Genomic DNA, 19,386 nt, shown 5'->3' with positions numbered 1-19,386 from the left:
CATTTATATCTACCTATGTCTGTACATAAAGCTGCAATTCAGTCTAGGGCAGAGGTTCCCAAACTTTTCTTATTGCATACCCCCTTCCAGATCTACCAGCTGCCCATGTACTCCTACCTTTCTCATCACTGATACTTCGTGTGTTCTTCTTAACACCACATGTCTTTAGCCATCTATCCATATTTCACGCTTACATACAGATATTGTTATAGTGCTACATATACAACCAAAACCAAAACCCCTGACTAAGTTCTGAGCTCAGACTGGACAGTTGCTGGGCAACTGAATCCACGCTATCCTGTGATTAGAGGTGAAGGCTCTGTACGTCAGCATCTGTATCTGTGTTCTCATTGTACATCCTGAAGTAAATTAATTACCATATTTTATATAACAAATCCCATGGAGTTTTAAAGCTTCATCTGAGTAACCTATTATGAAAATGCAATAAATTAAGTAATTAATGGATAAAATCCAGCATTATACAATTTCTCCCGTGTACACCCCGGAGATGTCTTGCGTACCACCAGGTCTAGGGTATCGGGTGACATTGATAAACGGCTCTCTCAACTCTTGTAGTTTATCACTAAAATTCCTTGTCAGAATTATAGCTTTGTGCGAAGCTGAATTAATGCAACTTTTCTTTTACTTATATGTTAGAACAAAGTTGTCCTGTCTTCTCATCCCCCTAGTCATGGTGGAACAGAATGTCTAATAGATTCCGCAAGCTGAAGTTGACCCAAACATTGCGTCATGGATTTTCCACCAGTCAGTCTGTGCCTTTTACTGATGAGCCTGAGTCATCTTTGAATTCCACAATAAAAGCCACTTCACAGCCAGATGTGAACAACTCTGGAAACTGTGATACTGCAACAGCTTGGACCACAAATGTCAAAGCTAGCGGTAAAGTCAGAACTGCTTATATGATGTATGGGAAGTGTTCTATCATCTGGTAGTTTAGCTGGTGCCATATTTAATGTAATGCATTTGCTACAGATGAAAACATGTAATAAGTATGCAGTATATGGAAAGACACTGCACAGAGAGTTATTTTATCAGACTTGCACTGTTTTTTGTTAGTGATTGCTGTTGAACAATACATTTAGCATCACCCAGGAAGGAAACTGCTTAATACTGTGTCATGCCATTAGTGCAGTGGTTCTCCAACTTTTGTACTGGTGACCCCTTTCACATAGCAAGCCTCTGAGTGTGACTCCCCTCTTATAAATTTAAAAAAACCACTTAATATATTTAATACCATTATAAATGCGGGAGGCAAAGCGGGGTTTGGGGTGGAGGCTGACAGCTCGTGACCACCTGAGAGGTCCTGACCCCCAGTTTGAGAACTCCTGCATTATTGTGTGCTAGAAAATACCCTTGAAATGAGCAGTAGATTCATATTAGAGAGAGAAGGTGGGTGAGGTAATATTTATTGGATCAACTTCCGTTGAGCTACACAGAGTTTTTCTTCAGGTCTGGGAAAGGTACTAAGAGTGTCACAACTAACTACAAGATCGAACAGATGGTTTAGCACAGTGGTTCTCAACCAGGGGTACATGTACCCCTGGGGGCACACAGAGGTCTGCCCGGGGGCACATCAACTCATCTAGATATTTACAACAGGCTACATAAAAAGCACAAGAGAAGGCAGTACAGACTAAAATTTCATACAGACAATAACTTGTTTAAACTACTCTATATACTATACATTGAAATGTCAATACAATATTTATATTACAATTGATTTATTTTATAATTATATGGTAAAAATGAGAAACTCAGCATTTTTTCAATAATAGTGTGCTGTGACACATCTGTATTTTTATGTCTGATTTTATAAGCAAGTAGTTTTTAAGTGAGGTGAAACTTTGGGGTATGCAAGGCAAATGAGAATCCTGAAAGGTTGAGAGCCATTGGGTTTAGCATAAGTAGTTAGCACGTATTCTAAGGGAATGTGCCAGGATGGGTAAGGAATGGTGTCCCTAGCTTCTGTTTGTCAGAGGGTGGAGATGGGTGGCAGAAGAGAGATCACTTGATCATTACCTATTAGGTTCAGTTCCTCTGGGGCACCTAGCATTGGCCACTGTTGGCAGACAGGATACTGGGCTGGATGGACCTTTGGTCTGACCCAATATGGCCATTCTTATGTTCTTATGGGAATAGTCAAGGTGAATTGGCCCATTAACACCCCTGTTAGTTATAGAACAAAAAGAGGGGTTAGTGGGTATGAGCCCTGCAGTTTATGATGTAAAATATAAAAACAACAATGACCCAAATTCATCTTGGATATGTTGCCAGGGAAGTCAATGAAGTTGCATGAGGGATAGATTTATGCCATTGTATTTACTGAGTGAAACTGTTGTGGCATACAATACATTTGTCAAAATTATCCTTGGGAATAAGCATTTAGAGTTTTTAAAAATCTTTGATGTGTTTTTCAGGTGTGTGCACAAGAGCAGGCAAGGATGATGAATTATTGACAACCATGGTATGTTACAGTGCTGTAAATGTTCTCAACACTGAATAGAACATCATGCAACTCTCAATCAATCATTTACAATCCAAATTAGACAGGCAGTACAGTTCACTCATATTATCATACAAATGATACAGTGGTCACCATTAATAAAATAAACAGCATTTGCTGATGATCACTAGACAGTTGTATCCAAACTGCTGTATTTTTTCTCGTGTGAGGACAGGAAATAACTGCAATATTGCAGATGATATGGATTGGTAACTCTTGGTAAATATTGACGTTTATAGCAAGTACGATCCATTAGTTGATGGATGAACTTCTTATGGTCAATAATGACTTAAAAAGAGATCACTTGAATAGTTGGTTTATTGCTGAAAAGCCACATGAAACATTGTGTTCTAAGGAGGAATTTGAATGTAGTAAGGGATGTAACTCAGACTTATTTCACAACCAGTTACATGAATGAACATGCTCTGTTAGATAAAAGGGTAAGCTATAGTAAAATTCATGATGAACAAGGCATCATGCATTTTCAGCAATTTTTTACCTATCTCAAAACCTTCACTTTTTGGAGAAAGTTACAAAAAAAGGTATAATATAGATTCCTCCTCTCCTTTGTTATACTCCACCTTCAGATTCTGTTATAGCCTAGAGACTGCATTATTTTCAGTTGATAATCCCTTCTTGGCAATTGTAAAAGGTCAAATCACTCATGTTGATTTTATTAGATCTTAAAGAACCATTTATTTGATACAAGGGACAATGTGTTGTTGACTGAGGGAACTGGGGAAGAAGAGGACTTCAGTTTTTCTTCTTCTTCTTTTTTAGGAGAACCCAAAGGGACAGAGTTAGCAATTGTTCATTCTTTCCCAGGGTCTCATCTAGGAATCCACAGAGTTTTTATCTTGTCACTCCTCCTGTTTATCATTTGGAAGTGACTAATTAACTAGTTAACACTCCTGTTGACTTCACTAGGAGCCAGGATTAGGCCCAAAGGAACGAATGAAATAGATTTATACTTAACAGGGCAACTTGCACTATTTAAGTGAGCCAAGTTCAGGATATTACATAAACCTAGTGTATGATAACAGCTTTAATGGTCATTTGCATTGCTTCTGTTTATTATTCTGTATTGTACATCTTCAAAGATGATTGTCTTGATTAAATTGTTCTTTTGCCTGTTTAAAATACCCTTACTCCCCCACCATCCTTTTATTCTGATGATGTATATTAAAAGTCTTCCATTCTCTACATAGCTTCATTTCCTATTTTAAATGCATATAATTAGAGTCAAATAGATCTTTCTAAAAAGAGGTAATTTCTTTTTCTTCTCAGTTAAGAAGTGGTGCTCCATTTACTAGGCTACCTAGTGATAAACTGAAAGCAGTTATTCCTCCTTTCTTACCTCCTTCAAGTTTTGAGCTGTGGAATTCTGACCGAACACGAATGAACAAAGATCGCAAGACTGAACAGATGAGGACTGCCTTGCCACAGCGTGGGATCAAACATGATTTTAACAGCAGTGCAAACTCTGACATAGTAAGTGAATGCATTGTACAACAAAATATTGTATGTTGTTACCTCCAGGAAATTTTGGTTGATAAGGCACAGTAGTTTGATGCTGTCCCTCAGACTTATGGTCCCCTTGGATTCTTGCAACGTGTAGCTGTGAGAACATCTTGTAGAATCATGTATTTTCCATTGCAAGTTTTTTAAAATTTCTATATCTTCAGAATGGTTTGTCCCTGTAAACTCAGCTACTCAGGAAGAGAAGCATAAGTAGAGTAAGAGCTTGCATGCCACACTTTTCCTTGAATACAATAAGCTCCAGCACTAAGATGGTTTTGTCACAAAGTTCTGAGGTGATCATAGATTCCAAGTGAGATGGTTTAGTCCTCCAAGTAAGCTGCCTCGGTGTCTCAGAGTAGGGGTACTTTGAGTTTGAAATGAGTTCTAGAAGGAAGGAGGGGAAAAAAACAACTGAACTGAAAGAAAACAGATCAGTTACCTATAAGTCAGTTATCATAAAGATGACAGCAGCATGAGCGGATAATGTGTGGAGGGAGCAAAGCAGAAGAGGGCCAAGTATGGAGTCGGGGAGGCATTCACTCAAGGGCTAGAGGAGTGGAGAAGGACCCACCAAACCAGAGACTGAAGGAGCAATCAGACAGGTAAGAGAACTACCATGAGAGGACATAACTGCAAAAGCCACTGGAAGATGGGATTTCAAGGAGTGGATAGTGATGTAAAAGAATTCAAGGAGGATGTGGATAGAGTTGAGACTTTAATATTTGGCCAGAAAATCATTAGAGCCTTTAGTGAGAACACTTGCTGTGGAGTGAAAAAGGTTGAAATGGGATTAAAGAGGTCGGAAGAGAGGAACTCGCAGCAGTAGTTGAGGTTTAGTTAGTGCAGAGGGGCAAAGGGATGGTAGAGAATCAGGTAGTGAGCCCAAGGGTGTTTTTGTAAGATGGGGAAACTAGAGCAGGACTTTGTATTAGATAAATTTTACATGTGATTTTATGTACTGATCTTGAGACTTTGTATTGCTCATGTTATACTGATGACAAAAATCAGAAGAAGAGGACTATTTTTATATTACTACTTTATTCCTTGTTGAATTAGGATTTTGTAATGTTCAAGAAAATAATCATATTCATTTCTGATATCCATTTTGATCCTCAGAGAAAGTCACTATCCTTTGTGGTAAGTAAAATTGTGTTTAAAGCTTTATCTGCCATTTCTTCAAGAAAGAAATTTTAAAAGTGTATATATTTCTTGCTCTTTTAGACATCTGTTACCAAAGGAACTAGACCGGTCAAATTGCCAGCCTTTGCAAGAAGACCTGCTTCTCCCTCAAATTCAAGCAACTTCAACCACTCGCCACACTCTTCTGGTGGATCCAACAACATCACTGGAATTAACAGACATGGTGGAGAACTCCATAATAGATCAGGTGGATATATATATATATATTTTCAATTTCATATATAAAAATTAAGACAGATTCAACTAGGTAATCTAAATTCACAGGTAAAGTAGAAATTACACAAATGACTGCAAAACTGCCATTAACTTTGTTGAAACCACAGACAGTCACAGTAGGGGACTGTAGCAGATTGAGTACTCACCGCCGCCTCCTGCTGGTCATCCGGGAATTAGCTCATTCCAGCACTCGAAGTGCCTCCTGCTGGCCGGTGTCTCTCCTGCCTCAGGCCCCCATGTCCCTCCCGGATCCCGGTGCCATCTTATCTTGGGGTGCTGCCCCACAGCAGTGCCCCCACTCTCTGGGTCTCCCCTCCCAGGGGAACCCCCAACCCTCTAAGCCCACCTTCCTCATCTATCCCCGTTTCCCTGGGGCAGACTGCAGTCTGTAATGGCCACTCATCAATGGCAAGGGGCTTGGACCAGCTGCCTCTGCCTATCCTCGGGCTGCACCTCTATAGCCCCAGTACCTCCTTAGGTCTTTAACAAGGCCTCAGCCTGGGGAGTTGCCGGCTGGAGCTCCCCAGCTCCTTTTTCCCTTCTCCAGCACTGCTCTGCTTCAGGTACCCTTGTGCTCCCAGGCAGCTAGGTCCTTCCCACTCCACAGATGGAGTGAGTCTCCCAGCTCCTCCCTTAGCCCTTCTTATGCCAGGCCCTGATTGGCTGCCTCAAGCCCGCTTATGATTGGCTCCCAGGATAGCCCTTTTCCACGGCTGGATTTAACCCTTCCAGACTGGAGCGGGGTGACTGCCCCGTTACAAGGACCTAAGGGCCCAGTCATGCATTTGGAATCACAGAAGCTGACCCTGCATCTGAGGAACCGCAGTGACTTTAATTGGGGTACATCCATATAGCTTAGATTGCAGGAGTGGGTATGCTGTCCTAAAGGACGTTTCTACCTTAATATTTCTTTAATGAATTTTAGTCTTTTTTTCATGTATCACTTTTTTTCTGGATGAAAATTTTTGATGTTTTAATTAAAAGAAACAAAAATCAAACTACCAGTGTTCATGCCAAGCCTATCCAAAAGAAGACATTCCAGGCATAAAAGCTATTAAAAATACATGCCTGCTTTATCCCATTTTTGCATATATTATGGTAGAGACTTTCATAGCATGATCGTATAACATTGGATAATGTAAGATACTGAAATTGAAAAATATTTATTTTGTAAGTATGGGTTAAGTCTGTGGAGGTACATACATATTTCATAAAGTAATTGTGGTAATTTTAACATGCCAGAAAAGATTTTGACTTCAAAACCTGTTGTAGTAATTTAACATGTGACAGGTTCCCAAAACACAGAACAAAAGATCATATCACTAAGAAATGTATTTGATACACATCTCTGGAAAGAATCTAAAGATTAAACCATTTTCTCAATATGAAGAAATATATTTGTAATATTTTGACACAGAATAGAGGGTACTGGCACCTGTCCTCCCAGGGGCATGAACCTGTCTGTAGCCACCTGAGGATTCTTTACTGATTATATCACAAAAGAGCTACATTTACTCACAAGTATCACTAGGTGAAATTCTGTGGCCACTGTTATGCAGGAGGTCAGACTGGATTGTTGCAATGCTTCTTTCTCATCTTGAAATCCATAAAATTTATACTTCTTTTGTCTGCCATTTTCCTCCGCAGTTCAATGGGGTTATATTATTGCAGTTGTAGACAGGGAGTTTTTTCCATGTATTTTCATCCTGAATGTAAAAGGTGTTTTACACCAAGAGGGGAATAAATGTAGTTTAATCAGAATTGCTAGGGATTTCAGATCCGGGGTGGATAGAAACACCACTTTCATTCTACACATAGATCAGAAACCACTTCAGCTCATGGTGGAAAAGAGCTGAATCATCCTTCTCCATTGCATCAAGCATTGGCCACCCCGTGTCCTCATGAACTGTTGCTGGGTCAGATAAAGTCTAGCCTTACTAGGGGGATGCTGTGATTTTTGCATTCTACAACAGATGATCACTGGACATTTTTGGGTTGTTTTAGAGTTTTCTCCTCATCTACCAAATATATTTTATTATTTGTACCAGGGTAGTGCCTAGAGGCCCCAATCAGGATTGGGACCCCATTAAGCTACGTAGTGCACACAAATTAAAAGATGGTCACTGCCCCAAAGAGTTTACAGTGTAAACTCCCAACCATGAGAATAAAGAACCTTACTGGATACCCTCTGTACCTCTGAAATGTTACTGCCGCTGCCCAAATTCTGCCAATCTGCTGAATCAGAAAACTAATGTATAGATGGAGTCTAGCAGCCCTACTCCAGTAGATCTCTACTCAGTTGATGTAATAGGATTCACCTCCTCACAAACACAAAAGTGATCCCCAAAGACCTACCGGGAGGCCACCAACAGGATCTCCAAGGGGCTGGCCTATTAAAGGTCTCCCACCTTGAGGAAGAGAAGACCAGGAGCAGCAGAGTGGTAGAAACAACGTGAATGTGTTTCACAAGCCCAGTGACCTGGTGGGTTCATCAGAAACATCTGAATGGTTTTCCTGCCTGCAGGCAGTGCCCCTCAGTAGGATTTGAGGAAATACTTGCAGCTAACAATGTGTGTCTTTCATCATCTCGATCACTTTGCTTACATGCATCTCTTTTCTCCACACTTCATTTGTATCTTTTCATATTAAGAAATTCTTCAGGATAGACACCAGAGGTTCAATTCTGGTTCTGTTAAAACCAGTGAAAATTTTGCATAATGACAGGTTTCAGAGTAGCAGCCGTGTTAGTCTGTATCCGATGAAGTGAGCTGTAGCTCACGAAAGCTTGTGCTCAAATAAATTTGTTAGTCTCTAAGGTGCCACAAGTACTCCTTTTCTTTTTAGTGAAAATGTTGTCGTTAACTTCCATAGATCCAGAATTTCATCCTGTGTCTTCATAAGGCCCCTCACACAGTAAGACCCTGTTACAGGGAAAGCTGGTCCTTTAAGGAGAATTTAGGCCCATCTCTTAGCAATGCCTAATTTTGTACTGGATCGTGGGACTTCAAGTCCAGGAAGCATTAACTGATAGTGAGCAAGTTCACTGGGAAGGAAGAAGCATCCTATCAAGAGCTTCATGCTGTCAGTAGTGGGAGAGATTCAAGAAGAGTAGCAGCTGCTCAGGGAAACTCTCCAGGATCTGGTGTCTATATCAAGGCTGACATGATTCCCTGTGAAGGAGCCAGAAACAAAACCTGTGAGAGGCTTGGCTGAAGAGACCTGAGCAAGACCTGACCAGAGACAGGCATTGTAGGGGATGTCCCCAGGAAGATAATGGAGAATGGCAGTCTTGGGTTTGGAGCAGATTGGTGTAGGGGCCTGTACTAAATGGAGGTCACAAGACACCTCCTAGAAAGGTTATGTGCAAGCTCCTGCATTGAGGAGAAAAAGGACAGTTAAGCCTGAGGTATTGCAAAATCTGACTGATCCCTGCAATGGAGATTGTTGTCAGCTCTTGATACAAGGGGAGAAGGAGGTCCCCTGTGTCAAAGGGTGAAGGACTACATAGCCGGTGAGGGGAAAAGGACTGCTGAAGCCAGAAGCACCTATATTTGTGTGTTTGGACTTATTTCCCTGGAAGGAGAGAATTTTTACTTTGACTGTTGCGGCAAGAGAACCAGATCATCTTATTAGTCCAGGAAGACAGTCTCCAGTGGGGGAAATGAGGCAACAGCCGCACACCTGACACTGGAGAGAGAAACACAACCTCAGCATGCCCCAGTTGTGACTGGGACCTTTCGGCATTACAAGTAATAGTAAGACCAGCATGACTACTAGTGTGTCACTAAACACTTCAGCCTTGCTCTCCTCAAACCAGGCAGCATTTTCAAAGAACGTTATGATGCTTGACACCCTTTGTCCAGAAGGCAAACCCATCTCTGTTAGCAGTACATAAACCTGGAACTGGTACCTGGATCCTGTTGTCCTTTAGAGTTCAGTGAAATGGATAATTAGAAAAAAGTTTGACTTTGGATAAAAATAATTGAAAAATGTTAACTTTCATTTGTCAGGCATCCCCCTCTTCTCCTGTCCTGCTGGAATTGCAAAACAGCGAGTGAAACCTGGAGACAAAGAGTAATGGAAGCCCAAGGATATACATAGACTGACCCCCCACATCCAGCTTTTTAGTCTTTGCTTTGCTGCTTTCCTGGAAGCATGGAGAGCAGCTCTCAGCCTTCTGTCTCCATCACTTTAGATAGTCTTTGCTGGCTTTATCTTTCCCTTCATTTGTCTGCCTTTCAAGTATTTTCCCTCTCCTGGTGTCTCTGTTCACTCGCGCTGGTGGCAAAACAGGCTACTGCCACTGTCTTGATACTGCCCAAAGGTGGTGGCTGCCTCCCCATATTTTTTTCTCCTACTACACTTGATACGCTAAGGGCTACTGCAGGATTTTGGGACCAGCAGATTAATAGGTGGGCAGGTGAACAGTTTCAGATAATAATGCTTGCCATTTATATTGTGCTTCATGCATTCAAAGCACTGCACAGAGATTAACAGATAAATGAGGTTATGGATAAGTATTATTGTCCTCATTTTACAGATGGGGAAACTGAGACAGAAGGTTGAAGTTAATTACCCAAGACCACTCAGTGAATCAGTAGCAGAGCCAAGATTAGAATTTAGGAACACTTATACTCACGTATCAAGTCCACGCTGGCTTCAAAGTATCTGCAACTCTTTTTCCCACTCCCCCGCAGCAGTGGGAATTTCTTGCATTGAGACCAGGGATTTAGTGGATTTTCCCATTCTTGCTAATTTGCTTCTACTTTCCTGCCCCCCACAGGCCAATCCAAGAAAGACACAAGGCTTTCCTGGGAGCCTAACTCTTTCCCCGGAAGAAACAGTAACTCCTACAAGGACTACCAGCATTGGTGTGGAGAGATTTTTGTCCATGCACTGAAGTTTTTTGGAGGGTGTAGGGTGGTGGAGGAGGTGGGCTAGGGACAAATCTGTTTGTTTTTTTTAATTATATCAATTTATTTAGTATGTTGCTTGTTTGTACCTAACTTTTTTTTTTAATTTATGGTTCCTCCTCAGGTGGCAGTGCAGATAGTGTTTTGTCTCAAATTGCAGCTCAAAGGAAAAAAGCAGCAGGCTTACCTGAACAGAAACCCAGCCAGCAATATAGCTCAATCCACACAGCTGCTTCATCCACTCTTCCTGAACTGCAGCAGTGCACTCAGATAGCTGGCAATGGACGTATTGCAAAGGTATATATACGAGTTTTAAGTTTTCCTGTTGCTAAAATACCTTATACTTAACAAAGTAGTTAATGAAACATGCCTTAGTCATGTGTGGTAGGAAACACAATTACACAACATATAATGGGGCTAAAATGTGTGAATGTCTGACACAGGGGTAGAAGCATGTCAGCTCCACCAAACTTTCCCTTAGTAACAAATCTGTACAAAGGCAGGCAAAAATAAAGAGAAGTTTTTATTTATTTTCTGCTTGGTTCATTTTAAATAAATGTAATCACAGCCCAGACTTTAATAGATTTCCTGAAAATAACTCTGTCAGCCTGACATGGGGCTACTTAGCATGCAAAACCTCCTGAATCTGACTCTGCTCAGCAGCTAATTCTTTGGAACAAAGTTTTCACAACCAGACTTGAATATGCACAAAGGGGGTTAGGAGGCAGCGTTTTCCTGGAAATTTAAAAATAAATAAATAGCAACGTTGACATCCTTTCTCTGTAGCAGAGGCAATAAAACAAGATGGGATATGCAGCGGTAGTGAAGTATATGCCCTTTCCAAGAATTAAGGCTCCGATTTGGCAAAATACTTAAGCATATGCTTAACTTTAATTTTGAAGCCAGTGGAACTTAAGAACATGTGTGAGTGCTCTCCTGAACTGAAGCCAGAGAAAAAAGCTTGTGTAATAAGGAAGAGATAACCCAAACATTTTTCTAGGGAAGCAGAATAATATAACTTTAAGCTTTAGCTTCATGAAGAAATGTATTTGTAAGCACTTAGAAAATGTCCAGCTGAAGCTCAAGGTTCATAAACAGCTAATTGTGGCAAACAATTCTGATGACCTTTTGCAATACTATTACGAGTCAGAGCCACAATTCAGCAAAGTACTTAAGCACATACCAAAATTGAAACACATCCGTGGGACTGTTGATATACCTTACTGAACAGGGGCCTTGGTGAAAAGAGGGAATCCAGATTAAACCCTATTATGTCCGGTGATCTTGTTACAGTTGTTTCACACTGCTTTTACTCTAGTGACTTCAAGACAGTTTTCTTAATTTACACGAGTCTGTGATCAAGATCAGGCCCAGTATTCTTAGATTTTGGTAAAGTTTTTGATGTGGTCCTGCCTGAGAATCTAATTGAAAAGTTAGAATATTTTTTTGCAATAAATTCTGGGGAATGGATATAAATTGACTGATAGACCATTAGTGGAGAGAAAGAGAGAGAATATGCATGTCATTTTGCAGGGATTACTTTAGCACTCAGTATTGTATTAATATTATTATAATTGATCTAGAGCAAGGTTTTTCAACTTCAGGACTTTGGAGCTGTGCTCCGGCTCCGCTCCAGCTCCAGGCAAAAACCTGCAGCTCCACTGCTCCGGATCTGCTTCGCACTCCAGCTCCAGGCTCCGCTCCAAAGCCCTGCTCAACATCTCCTCTGCTACCCCCAAACCACTAATTTTTTTCTTCTGTGATTGTATAAACAAGAATCTTTTATGCAGTTTCAGCTAAAAAGGCCAAAAATGCTGTAATAGGAACAGGAATGCATTTGTGATTTTTGTAACTGGAATAATATCTGTAACATTGTCTGCAACCATATGTCGCATAGTTTTTTGAGAGTGTGTCAATGAGGATCCCAACGTAGGTGCACATGTGGCTCATGCACAAGTCTTTTGAATAACAGTGTCTATTGAGGTCAGGTGTGCGCCCTGTGCCTCCTTGTGGTTTTGTGCAAGGGCATAAAGGATGGAGCTGCCACAACCTTCTCTCAGTTCCCTCTTGGTAGCAAGCAAGGAATCCTGTGAGTGTCTGAACCACTACCCTTTTCAGAGCTTTATAACCTTTGTTTTATTCTCAAATCTACTGTGAGAAGAACACTGTCCTCCCCCTTAATCTGTACTTAGGGTCCCACCAAACTCATAGCCATGAAAAACGTGTCACAGACTATGAAATCTAGTCTCCCCCGTGAAATCTGGTCTTTTGGGTGCGTTTACCCTATACTATTCAGATTTCATGGGGGAAACAAGCGTTTCTCAAACTGGGGGCCGTGACCCCAAAGGAGGTTGTGGGGGGAGGAGGGGATTGCAAGTTTACTGTATGCTGGTCGCCATATTGCCACCATTACTTCTGCACTGCCTTCAGAGAACAGTGGCTGCTGGGCAGACACCCAGCTCTGAAGGCAATGCCCTGCCAGAAGCAGTGCAGAAGTAAGGGTGGCAATACCATACCATGCTACCCTTCTGTGCTGCTGCCTTCACAGCTGGGTGGCTGAAGAGTGGCAGCTGCTGGCCAACATCCCAGCTCTGAAGGCAGCAGCACAGAAGTATGGGTGGCAATACTATACTATGTTATCCTTCTGCACTGCTGCTGGCAGTGGTGCTGCCTTCAGAGCTGGGCTTCTGGCCAGCAACCTCTGCTCTCCGGTGGCCCAGCTCTGAATGCAGCGCCACCACCAGCAGTAAGGCTGACAATACTGCAACCCCTCCACAATAACCTTGCGACCCTCCCACATCCCTGTTTTGGGTTAGGACCCCTACAGTTACAAGAGTGAAATTTTAGATTTAAATATATGAAATCATGAAATTTACGATTTTTAAAATCCTATGACCATGAAATTGACCAAAATAGTGAATTTGGTAGGACCCTATCTATACTTGATTGCTATTGGCATTAAAAAATTAATCTAAATTAATCTGACTGCTCCCTTGTCCAGTGGAGTAAGGCATTTTGCGTCAACCACCTTCTGGACTCTAAACTGTCTGGATTCAAACCTTGTCCATCCTACGATGGCCTCATCCCCCAGACTGATGGACACTCTTGATGCCTCTTATGCCTGTCACAGGTACTCAGTTTGCTGGTCTGTCTCCTTGAGGACCCGCAAGTCAAGGGACGTTTGTCTCAAGCTATACTATTGGAGAAGTCCAAGAGGGTCCCTTTGGATCCAGAGGCAGTAACTGCAAAGCCAGAACTGAAGAAGTTACCTGGGGCCCCCTCAAGCAGGCACTATACTCCGGGATCCTGTAGTGAGAAGAAGACACCCAAGAGGGTGCTGAGAACACTGGCACTGGCTTCCTCAGTGCCAATGGCCTCCATTCCACCAACCTTAGAACCAGCAATCTCAACACTGGCAGCCTTGGCATCGACCCAGATACCAAAGGATCCAGCACCTACGCTCCCCACACTTCAGCCCTTACCACCCAAGAGACAAGCCAATATGTAGTATAAAGATTGCTCCAAACATCAGGCTGGTTCTTCCTGAAGGAAGCATCCCAAACAAAACTACTCAAAGTATTTTGCCACCCTGAGTGCAGAGGATGCAGGCCAGACCATGAGTGCTGTGCAGAAGTTATCACACTGAAGATGACCATCGGTACCGAGTGATCAAGCCAATCACAGCCTCAAGATTCATGACACTTGAAGAATCAACATCCACCTCACAGGCCTGCTACACATTGAGACCTTCGTGGCACAGGCATCATCAGTACTGGGGCTGTACATCTCACATCACCACCGTTTGAGGAGGTATATCCTCATTCCCTTCTTCAAGCTATTCATTTTGCCAGTGTCAAATAGGAATAAGGAACTGACCCCAGAAGGAGATCAGAGGTCAAGGCTCCGCCTCAAGCCAGATGTGAATGGCACTAGACTGCCAACTGCAACTGGACCAGTATCCATATGCCACCCTGGCCATTTTGGTCTTACTGGGAAACATCGGCACATGTGTCCTGGAGCAGATCCCCTTTCCACGCTTAAAAAAGTGAATGTAGTTCTCACTCACTAGTGGTATTGTTAATGAGGGCCTCCCACCCAAGTGAACTGGGATCAACCGTAACCAACAACAGAGGGACAACAGGAACCCCAGACCTTACCCAAGGAGTCAGACAAGGCAGTGACACTGGAGTCCACTTCAGTGACTGTGATTTCATGTATTCCATGACCCCTGACCCTGACCATGGAGACCCTGGCAATTAAAACCACAGTGATACAGTAGAAGTCCACAAGCTCATTGACATCTTGAACTCTATGACAATGGCCAATATCACCCTTCCATCAGCAAGGGTATACTCAAGCTGGTGAAGGGGCTTCGGCAGACTTCTGCCACATCCAAACAGGTGGAAAAGAATATCAAATATCTCAATAGGGCATTGAACACTTCTATGCCCATCCATACCCAGGGTCCCTGGTGGTCTCAGCAGTGCAAGAGAAGTCCAAATCTAGAAAGGGCACCCTGAAGGACAAGGACACTAAGACACTGGACCTTCTTTGGACAGAAGGCATACTCCTTGACCTCATTACAACTTCACAATGGTGAACTGTCAGGCCCTGTTCGAAAAGTATAACTTCTCACAGGGTGGAAGTGACTCCCTTCCTATCCAAGTTCCCACAGGAGCATAGGGAGAAACTGAAGGAGATTATAAAAGAGGGTCAGAAGTTCATTAGAACAGCATTGCAAGTGGCTATGAATGCATTCAGTGTGGCTGCTAGATCAGTGATCATGGCCATAACCATTATATGGGCTTGAAGTGTCTAGTATCCCCAAAGAGGTCCAATCCACCATAGACTATAGAGGGGATAGAGCTCTGGAGCTCTTCAGCAGCCTCACTGATGAAGTGCACCATTCACTTAAGGACTCAAGGGCCAAGCTAAGATCCCTGGGGATCTGTACCGCAGCCCCTACCACAAGCCCCATAAATACCAGCCCAACAGAGGGCAGTGAACACTGACCTACTCTCAAGAGTGACAGCATCATCATTCCATTCCTTAAGGCTAAGGACTGGTTTGTGACTTTTGACTTGCAGGACATATACATTCACATAGACGTCTATCCAGCCCATAGGATGCACCTCAGAGTCACTGTCATCAGTCATTTGACTTTTCACAGGGACAGGTAAACCACATTCTAGGTTCATCGCCACGGGGTCTTTGATTAAGATGGAATTCTATACATTGATTATCTGTTTTCTTCCTGAAAATCTCACTGTGCACTGAGAGAGAGAAGTTACACACTCTGGATGTGTTCAGAGCCTTACTCTATTACATCAACTGGACCATGCTGTTCAGATGCTTCCCCAGTTATTTCTGGTGTGGCGAGGCACCTCCTTCACTCATCGGGCTGAGCATTTCCCCTCTGCCCATGCGGGGACCTGGTGTAAATCAGTCCCACTCCAGAGAGTTTTTTATTCCTCATGGGGTGGTTATTTTCTGATACTTACAACCTGGGCCGCAGGGTAGGCCCAAGCAGTACTCTTCAGCCAAAACAAAAAAAACAAATTCATAACACAAAAAGGGAATACCTCTTCTCCCTTCTCTCGGCTGTTGCCCTGTTATACTGGCTTCTGGGTGCCAGTTCTTCCCCACACAGCAGTTAGCTTGGTTGCTGCCCCTACAGGGAGGAGAGGAGTCTTCACCCAGAGAAGCCTTTTCTCCTTGTTGCCACTACCCTTGCTGCATCTTGTCTCTCTCTCTTCTCTCTCTCTCGCTCTGTCTCACAAGAAAGAGGGGGGGTTTAAATGTCACAGGCAGCCATTCATTGGACTCAGTGTGCCCTAGTTGACCATGAGTATTCTCTTTTCAGCTCATAGAGAAAAGGGCCTTTACCATTCTGTTGCTGATACACCTGCCTTCCACCACTCTCTCCTAGCTGTCCAGCCTGACTTTGTCACACTGGAGATGGCCGGCGATTCCATAAGTCAGACCATCTCATCACAAAGAGTATCTATGTTGATAATACAGTGCCTCTCACTTTGTTACCAGCTGGTTGGTCTAGACCTATTGAATGCTAAGGGTCACTCCACTAGAGCTCAGCAACATCCTCCACCTGCTTCTGATATTATTGCTATCTGAAATCTGCAAGACAGTGATGTAGAGTAACCCACTGACCTTGCTGAACATTATGCATTGGACTTAGATGCTAGGGTCATGTTGCTAAGTTTGGGGGAGCAGACTGATGTTACTATTGACTAATGAAGCTGAAACTCCTCAGTCCCACTATCTGATGAAGATACTGCTTGCCAGCTACTTACAGTGTGATCCTCACTGACACACACTGGAATAATAAAGAATGGTACTTTACCCTATAGTAACTGTAGTTCTTTGAGAGTTGTTGGAACTGTGGGATCCACAACTCCCCTCTTTTGAAGCCCATAGCAAACATGGACATTGAATTGCAAGGAGAAAACTCACTGAAGGTTGCAGCCACTCCACCATATGTTCCCTCACATGGGAAAATGAGGAGAGACAGGCGCATGTGTGCCCAACTGACACTGCTATTCAAAAGACACCCCTGTTGCACACATTAAGTGCATGTGCCCCTACCGTCGGATTCAGTATCTTGAAGAACCTCAACTACTTAGGGTAAGTAACCATTCTAGGTTGAAAAAAAAATGGCTCTGACAGTTTTACATATTATAAAAATGAAGCTCATCTGTATCTTTCACAGAACTACTCATGGCCCAATTTGAGGGTCACAGCCCGAAATCTGAGAATGACTAGTGTAGGAGGTGTAGCGATTTTACGTTGATCAAAGTTGCAGGCAGTGTCAAACTAGAAGAGATTAGAAAAGCCACGCAGAAAGGAAAGCAATTGAAGAATAACCTACAGGACTAAGGGATTGGAGAACTGAGCATAAATTACTGAGATTGTAAGTAATTTAGATAAATGCAGACAATGCACTTGAAGAAAAAAACCACTGAAGAACAAATGACAGATATAGGATAGAAAGAGGTAATATAGAGAGGGATTTGGGGATTCAATATGAGAGAAAAAATTAGACATGGGCTTGCAGCTGCTGCTGCAAAAAGCAATATCGTATTAGACCAGTGGTGGGCAAACTTTTTGGCCCAAGGGCCACATCGGGGTTGTGCAACTGTATGGAGGAACAGGTAGGGAAGGCTATGCCTTCCCAAACAGCCTGGCCCCCGCCACCTATCCACCCCCTCACACTTCCCACCCCCTCAGAACCCCTGACCTATTCAACCCCCCTGCTCCTTGACCCTTGACCGCCCCCTCCCAGGACCTCCACCCCAACCGCTCCTGGAACCCCACCCCCATCCACTTCCCCTGCTCCCCGTCCCCTGACCGCCTCCCCCTACCCAGAACTTCCATCTCATCCAACCGCTCCCTGTCCCCTGATTGCCCTGGGGATCCCCTGCCCCTTATCCAACACCCCCGCTCCCCGCCCCTTTACCATGCTGGAGTCAGCCACGCCGCCGAGCTGCCTGGCAGGAGCAGCGGGCCAGAGCGCTGGCAATGCATCAAGCTGAGGCTGCGGGGGAGGGGCCGTGGGCCAGCCTCCCCGACCAGGAGCTCAAGGACCAGGCAGGATGGTCCCACGGGCCGTAGTTTGCTCACCTCTGTATTAGACTATGTAAGTCATGGCTGTTTGACATGCAGGACTAAGGAGGTAATAATATTAATAAGTAATGATACAATTTCCAAAGGACCAGGGAGCACATTTGTCCCTGCGTAAATTCCAAGATGTGCTGGTGGCTAGCTCAGACTAGGATGGCCTAAGAGCTTCACTAACTTGCAGCCCTATAGCAATGACCTATATGAGCTTCTGCAAAGATACAGAATCGCTAGGATATTATGTCTTATGTGTGCCTTATAGCCCCCTTGCATCAGTCTAATTAGCAAAAAGGGGCCTTAAGACAACTGTGAATCTAGGAGCCTAGGGAAAAGTCATCTAGATTCCTTGGGCCCATATATAATGCAAACTTTAAACTAGGTGGTGCATGGCTTCAGAGTAATTTATAAGATGAGGTGTAATGGCACTGTTTGGCAGGGTCTCTTCAGAAACATGTATGCTCACATATATCATCCATGCCATTTTTCCATTTCCATGCTGTCATATATTTAATAAATATATGTGAAATGAATATATACAGAACAGTTTGTCACTTGCCCTAGTGTTATATAATCATATAAATACTAAGGATGTAGTGAAAAACTTCACACATCATGGCTCCAGTTCAGCAAAGCACTTAAACACATCTCTGACTTCTAAACTTTTGATGAAGTCCTATTGATGGTGTGACCGGGATTCCAGGGGAGCCAACTGAGGTCACTCAATTAGGGTGAACTGCAAAGAACGTGGCAGACAATCCCCAAAGGTGGTGGATATTCCAAGACTTAGATTTACCAAGACGGCACAAAACAGCTTCTGTAATACCTCACTGATTACCCAGAAGCCAACAGCACAGTTCCCTGAAAGCAACCCAGCCTTAGGCCTCCAACAAGAAACCAAGTCAAATATGATGAGGATTACTGAAAATCTTATTAATCATATAAGAAAGTTCTACCAATCCCAAAGATTTGGACACATTATCTCCCAGGTTAATGAATATTTCAGATCTTACCCAAATACATACTTACAGTCAATTTTTATTAATTAAACTAAAAATTATTAAAAAAGAAAAAAAAGAGTACTGATTAAAAGATCAATATACATACAGACATGAGTACAGTTCTTGAGATTAGATTCATATGAGAGATGGTGAGCCATGTAGTTGCAAAGAGTTCTTTCAGAAATAGTCCATAGGTTATAGTCCAATGTCCATATTCAGGGTGATCCAGGTGAGACTAGAGATCTCAATCTTATGACTTAAGCTTTTCCTGCATGAAGCATCAAGCAGATCTGAGATAAAAAGGATTGGGACCCAAGGCATCTTTATACAATTTCAGGCCATCTTGTGACAGCTCCGAGTGCTTCGGCAAACAATAGGC

General features: G+C 42.9%; 1 protein-coding gene across 1 annotated transcript in view; it reads left to right on the top strand.

Moving 5' to 3' along the window:
* Positions 1-19,386, top strand: part of ANKS6 (ankyrin repeat and sterile alpha motif domain containing 6) — a 78,766-nt gene that overhangs the window by 25,024 nt on the left and 34,356 nt on the right. Inside the window, 5 exon segments of the mRNA XM_038391931.2 lie at positions 690-900; positions 2,439-2,485; positions 3,812-4,015; positions 5,267-5,432; positions 10,499-10,671. Coding sequence (XP_038247859.1) covers positions 690-900; positions 2,439-2,485; positions 3,812-4,015; positions 5,267-5,432; positions 10,499-10,671 — 801 coding nt within the window.

Source organism: Dermochelys coriacea, chromosome 2 (genome assembly GCF_009764565.3).
Source record: "Dermochelys coriacea isolate rDerCor1 chromosome 2, rDerCor1.pri.v4, whole genome shotgun sequence".
Lineage (NCBI taxonomy): Eukaryota > Metazoa > Chordata > Testudines > Dermochelyidae > Dermochelys > Dermochelys coriacea.
This window is presented reverse-complemented; position numbering and strand designations above follow the sequence as displayed.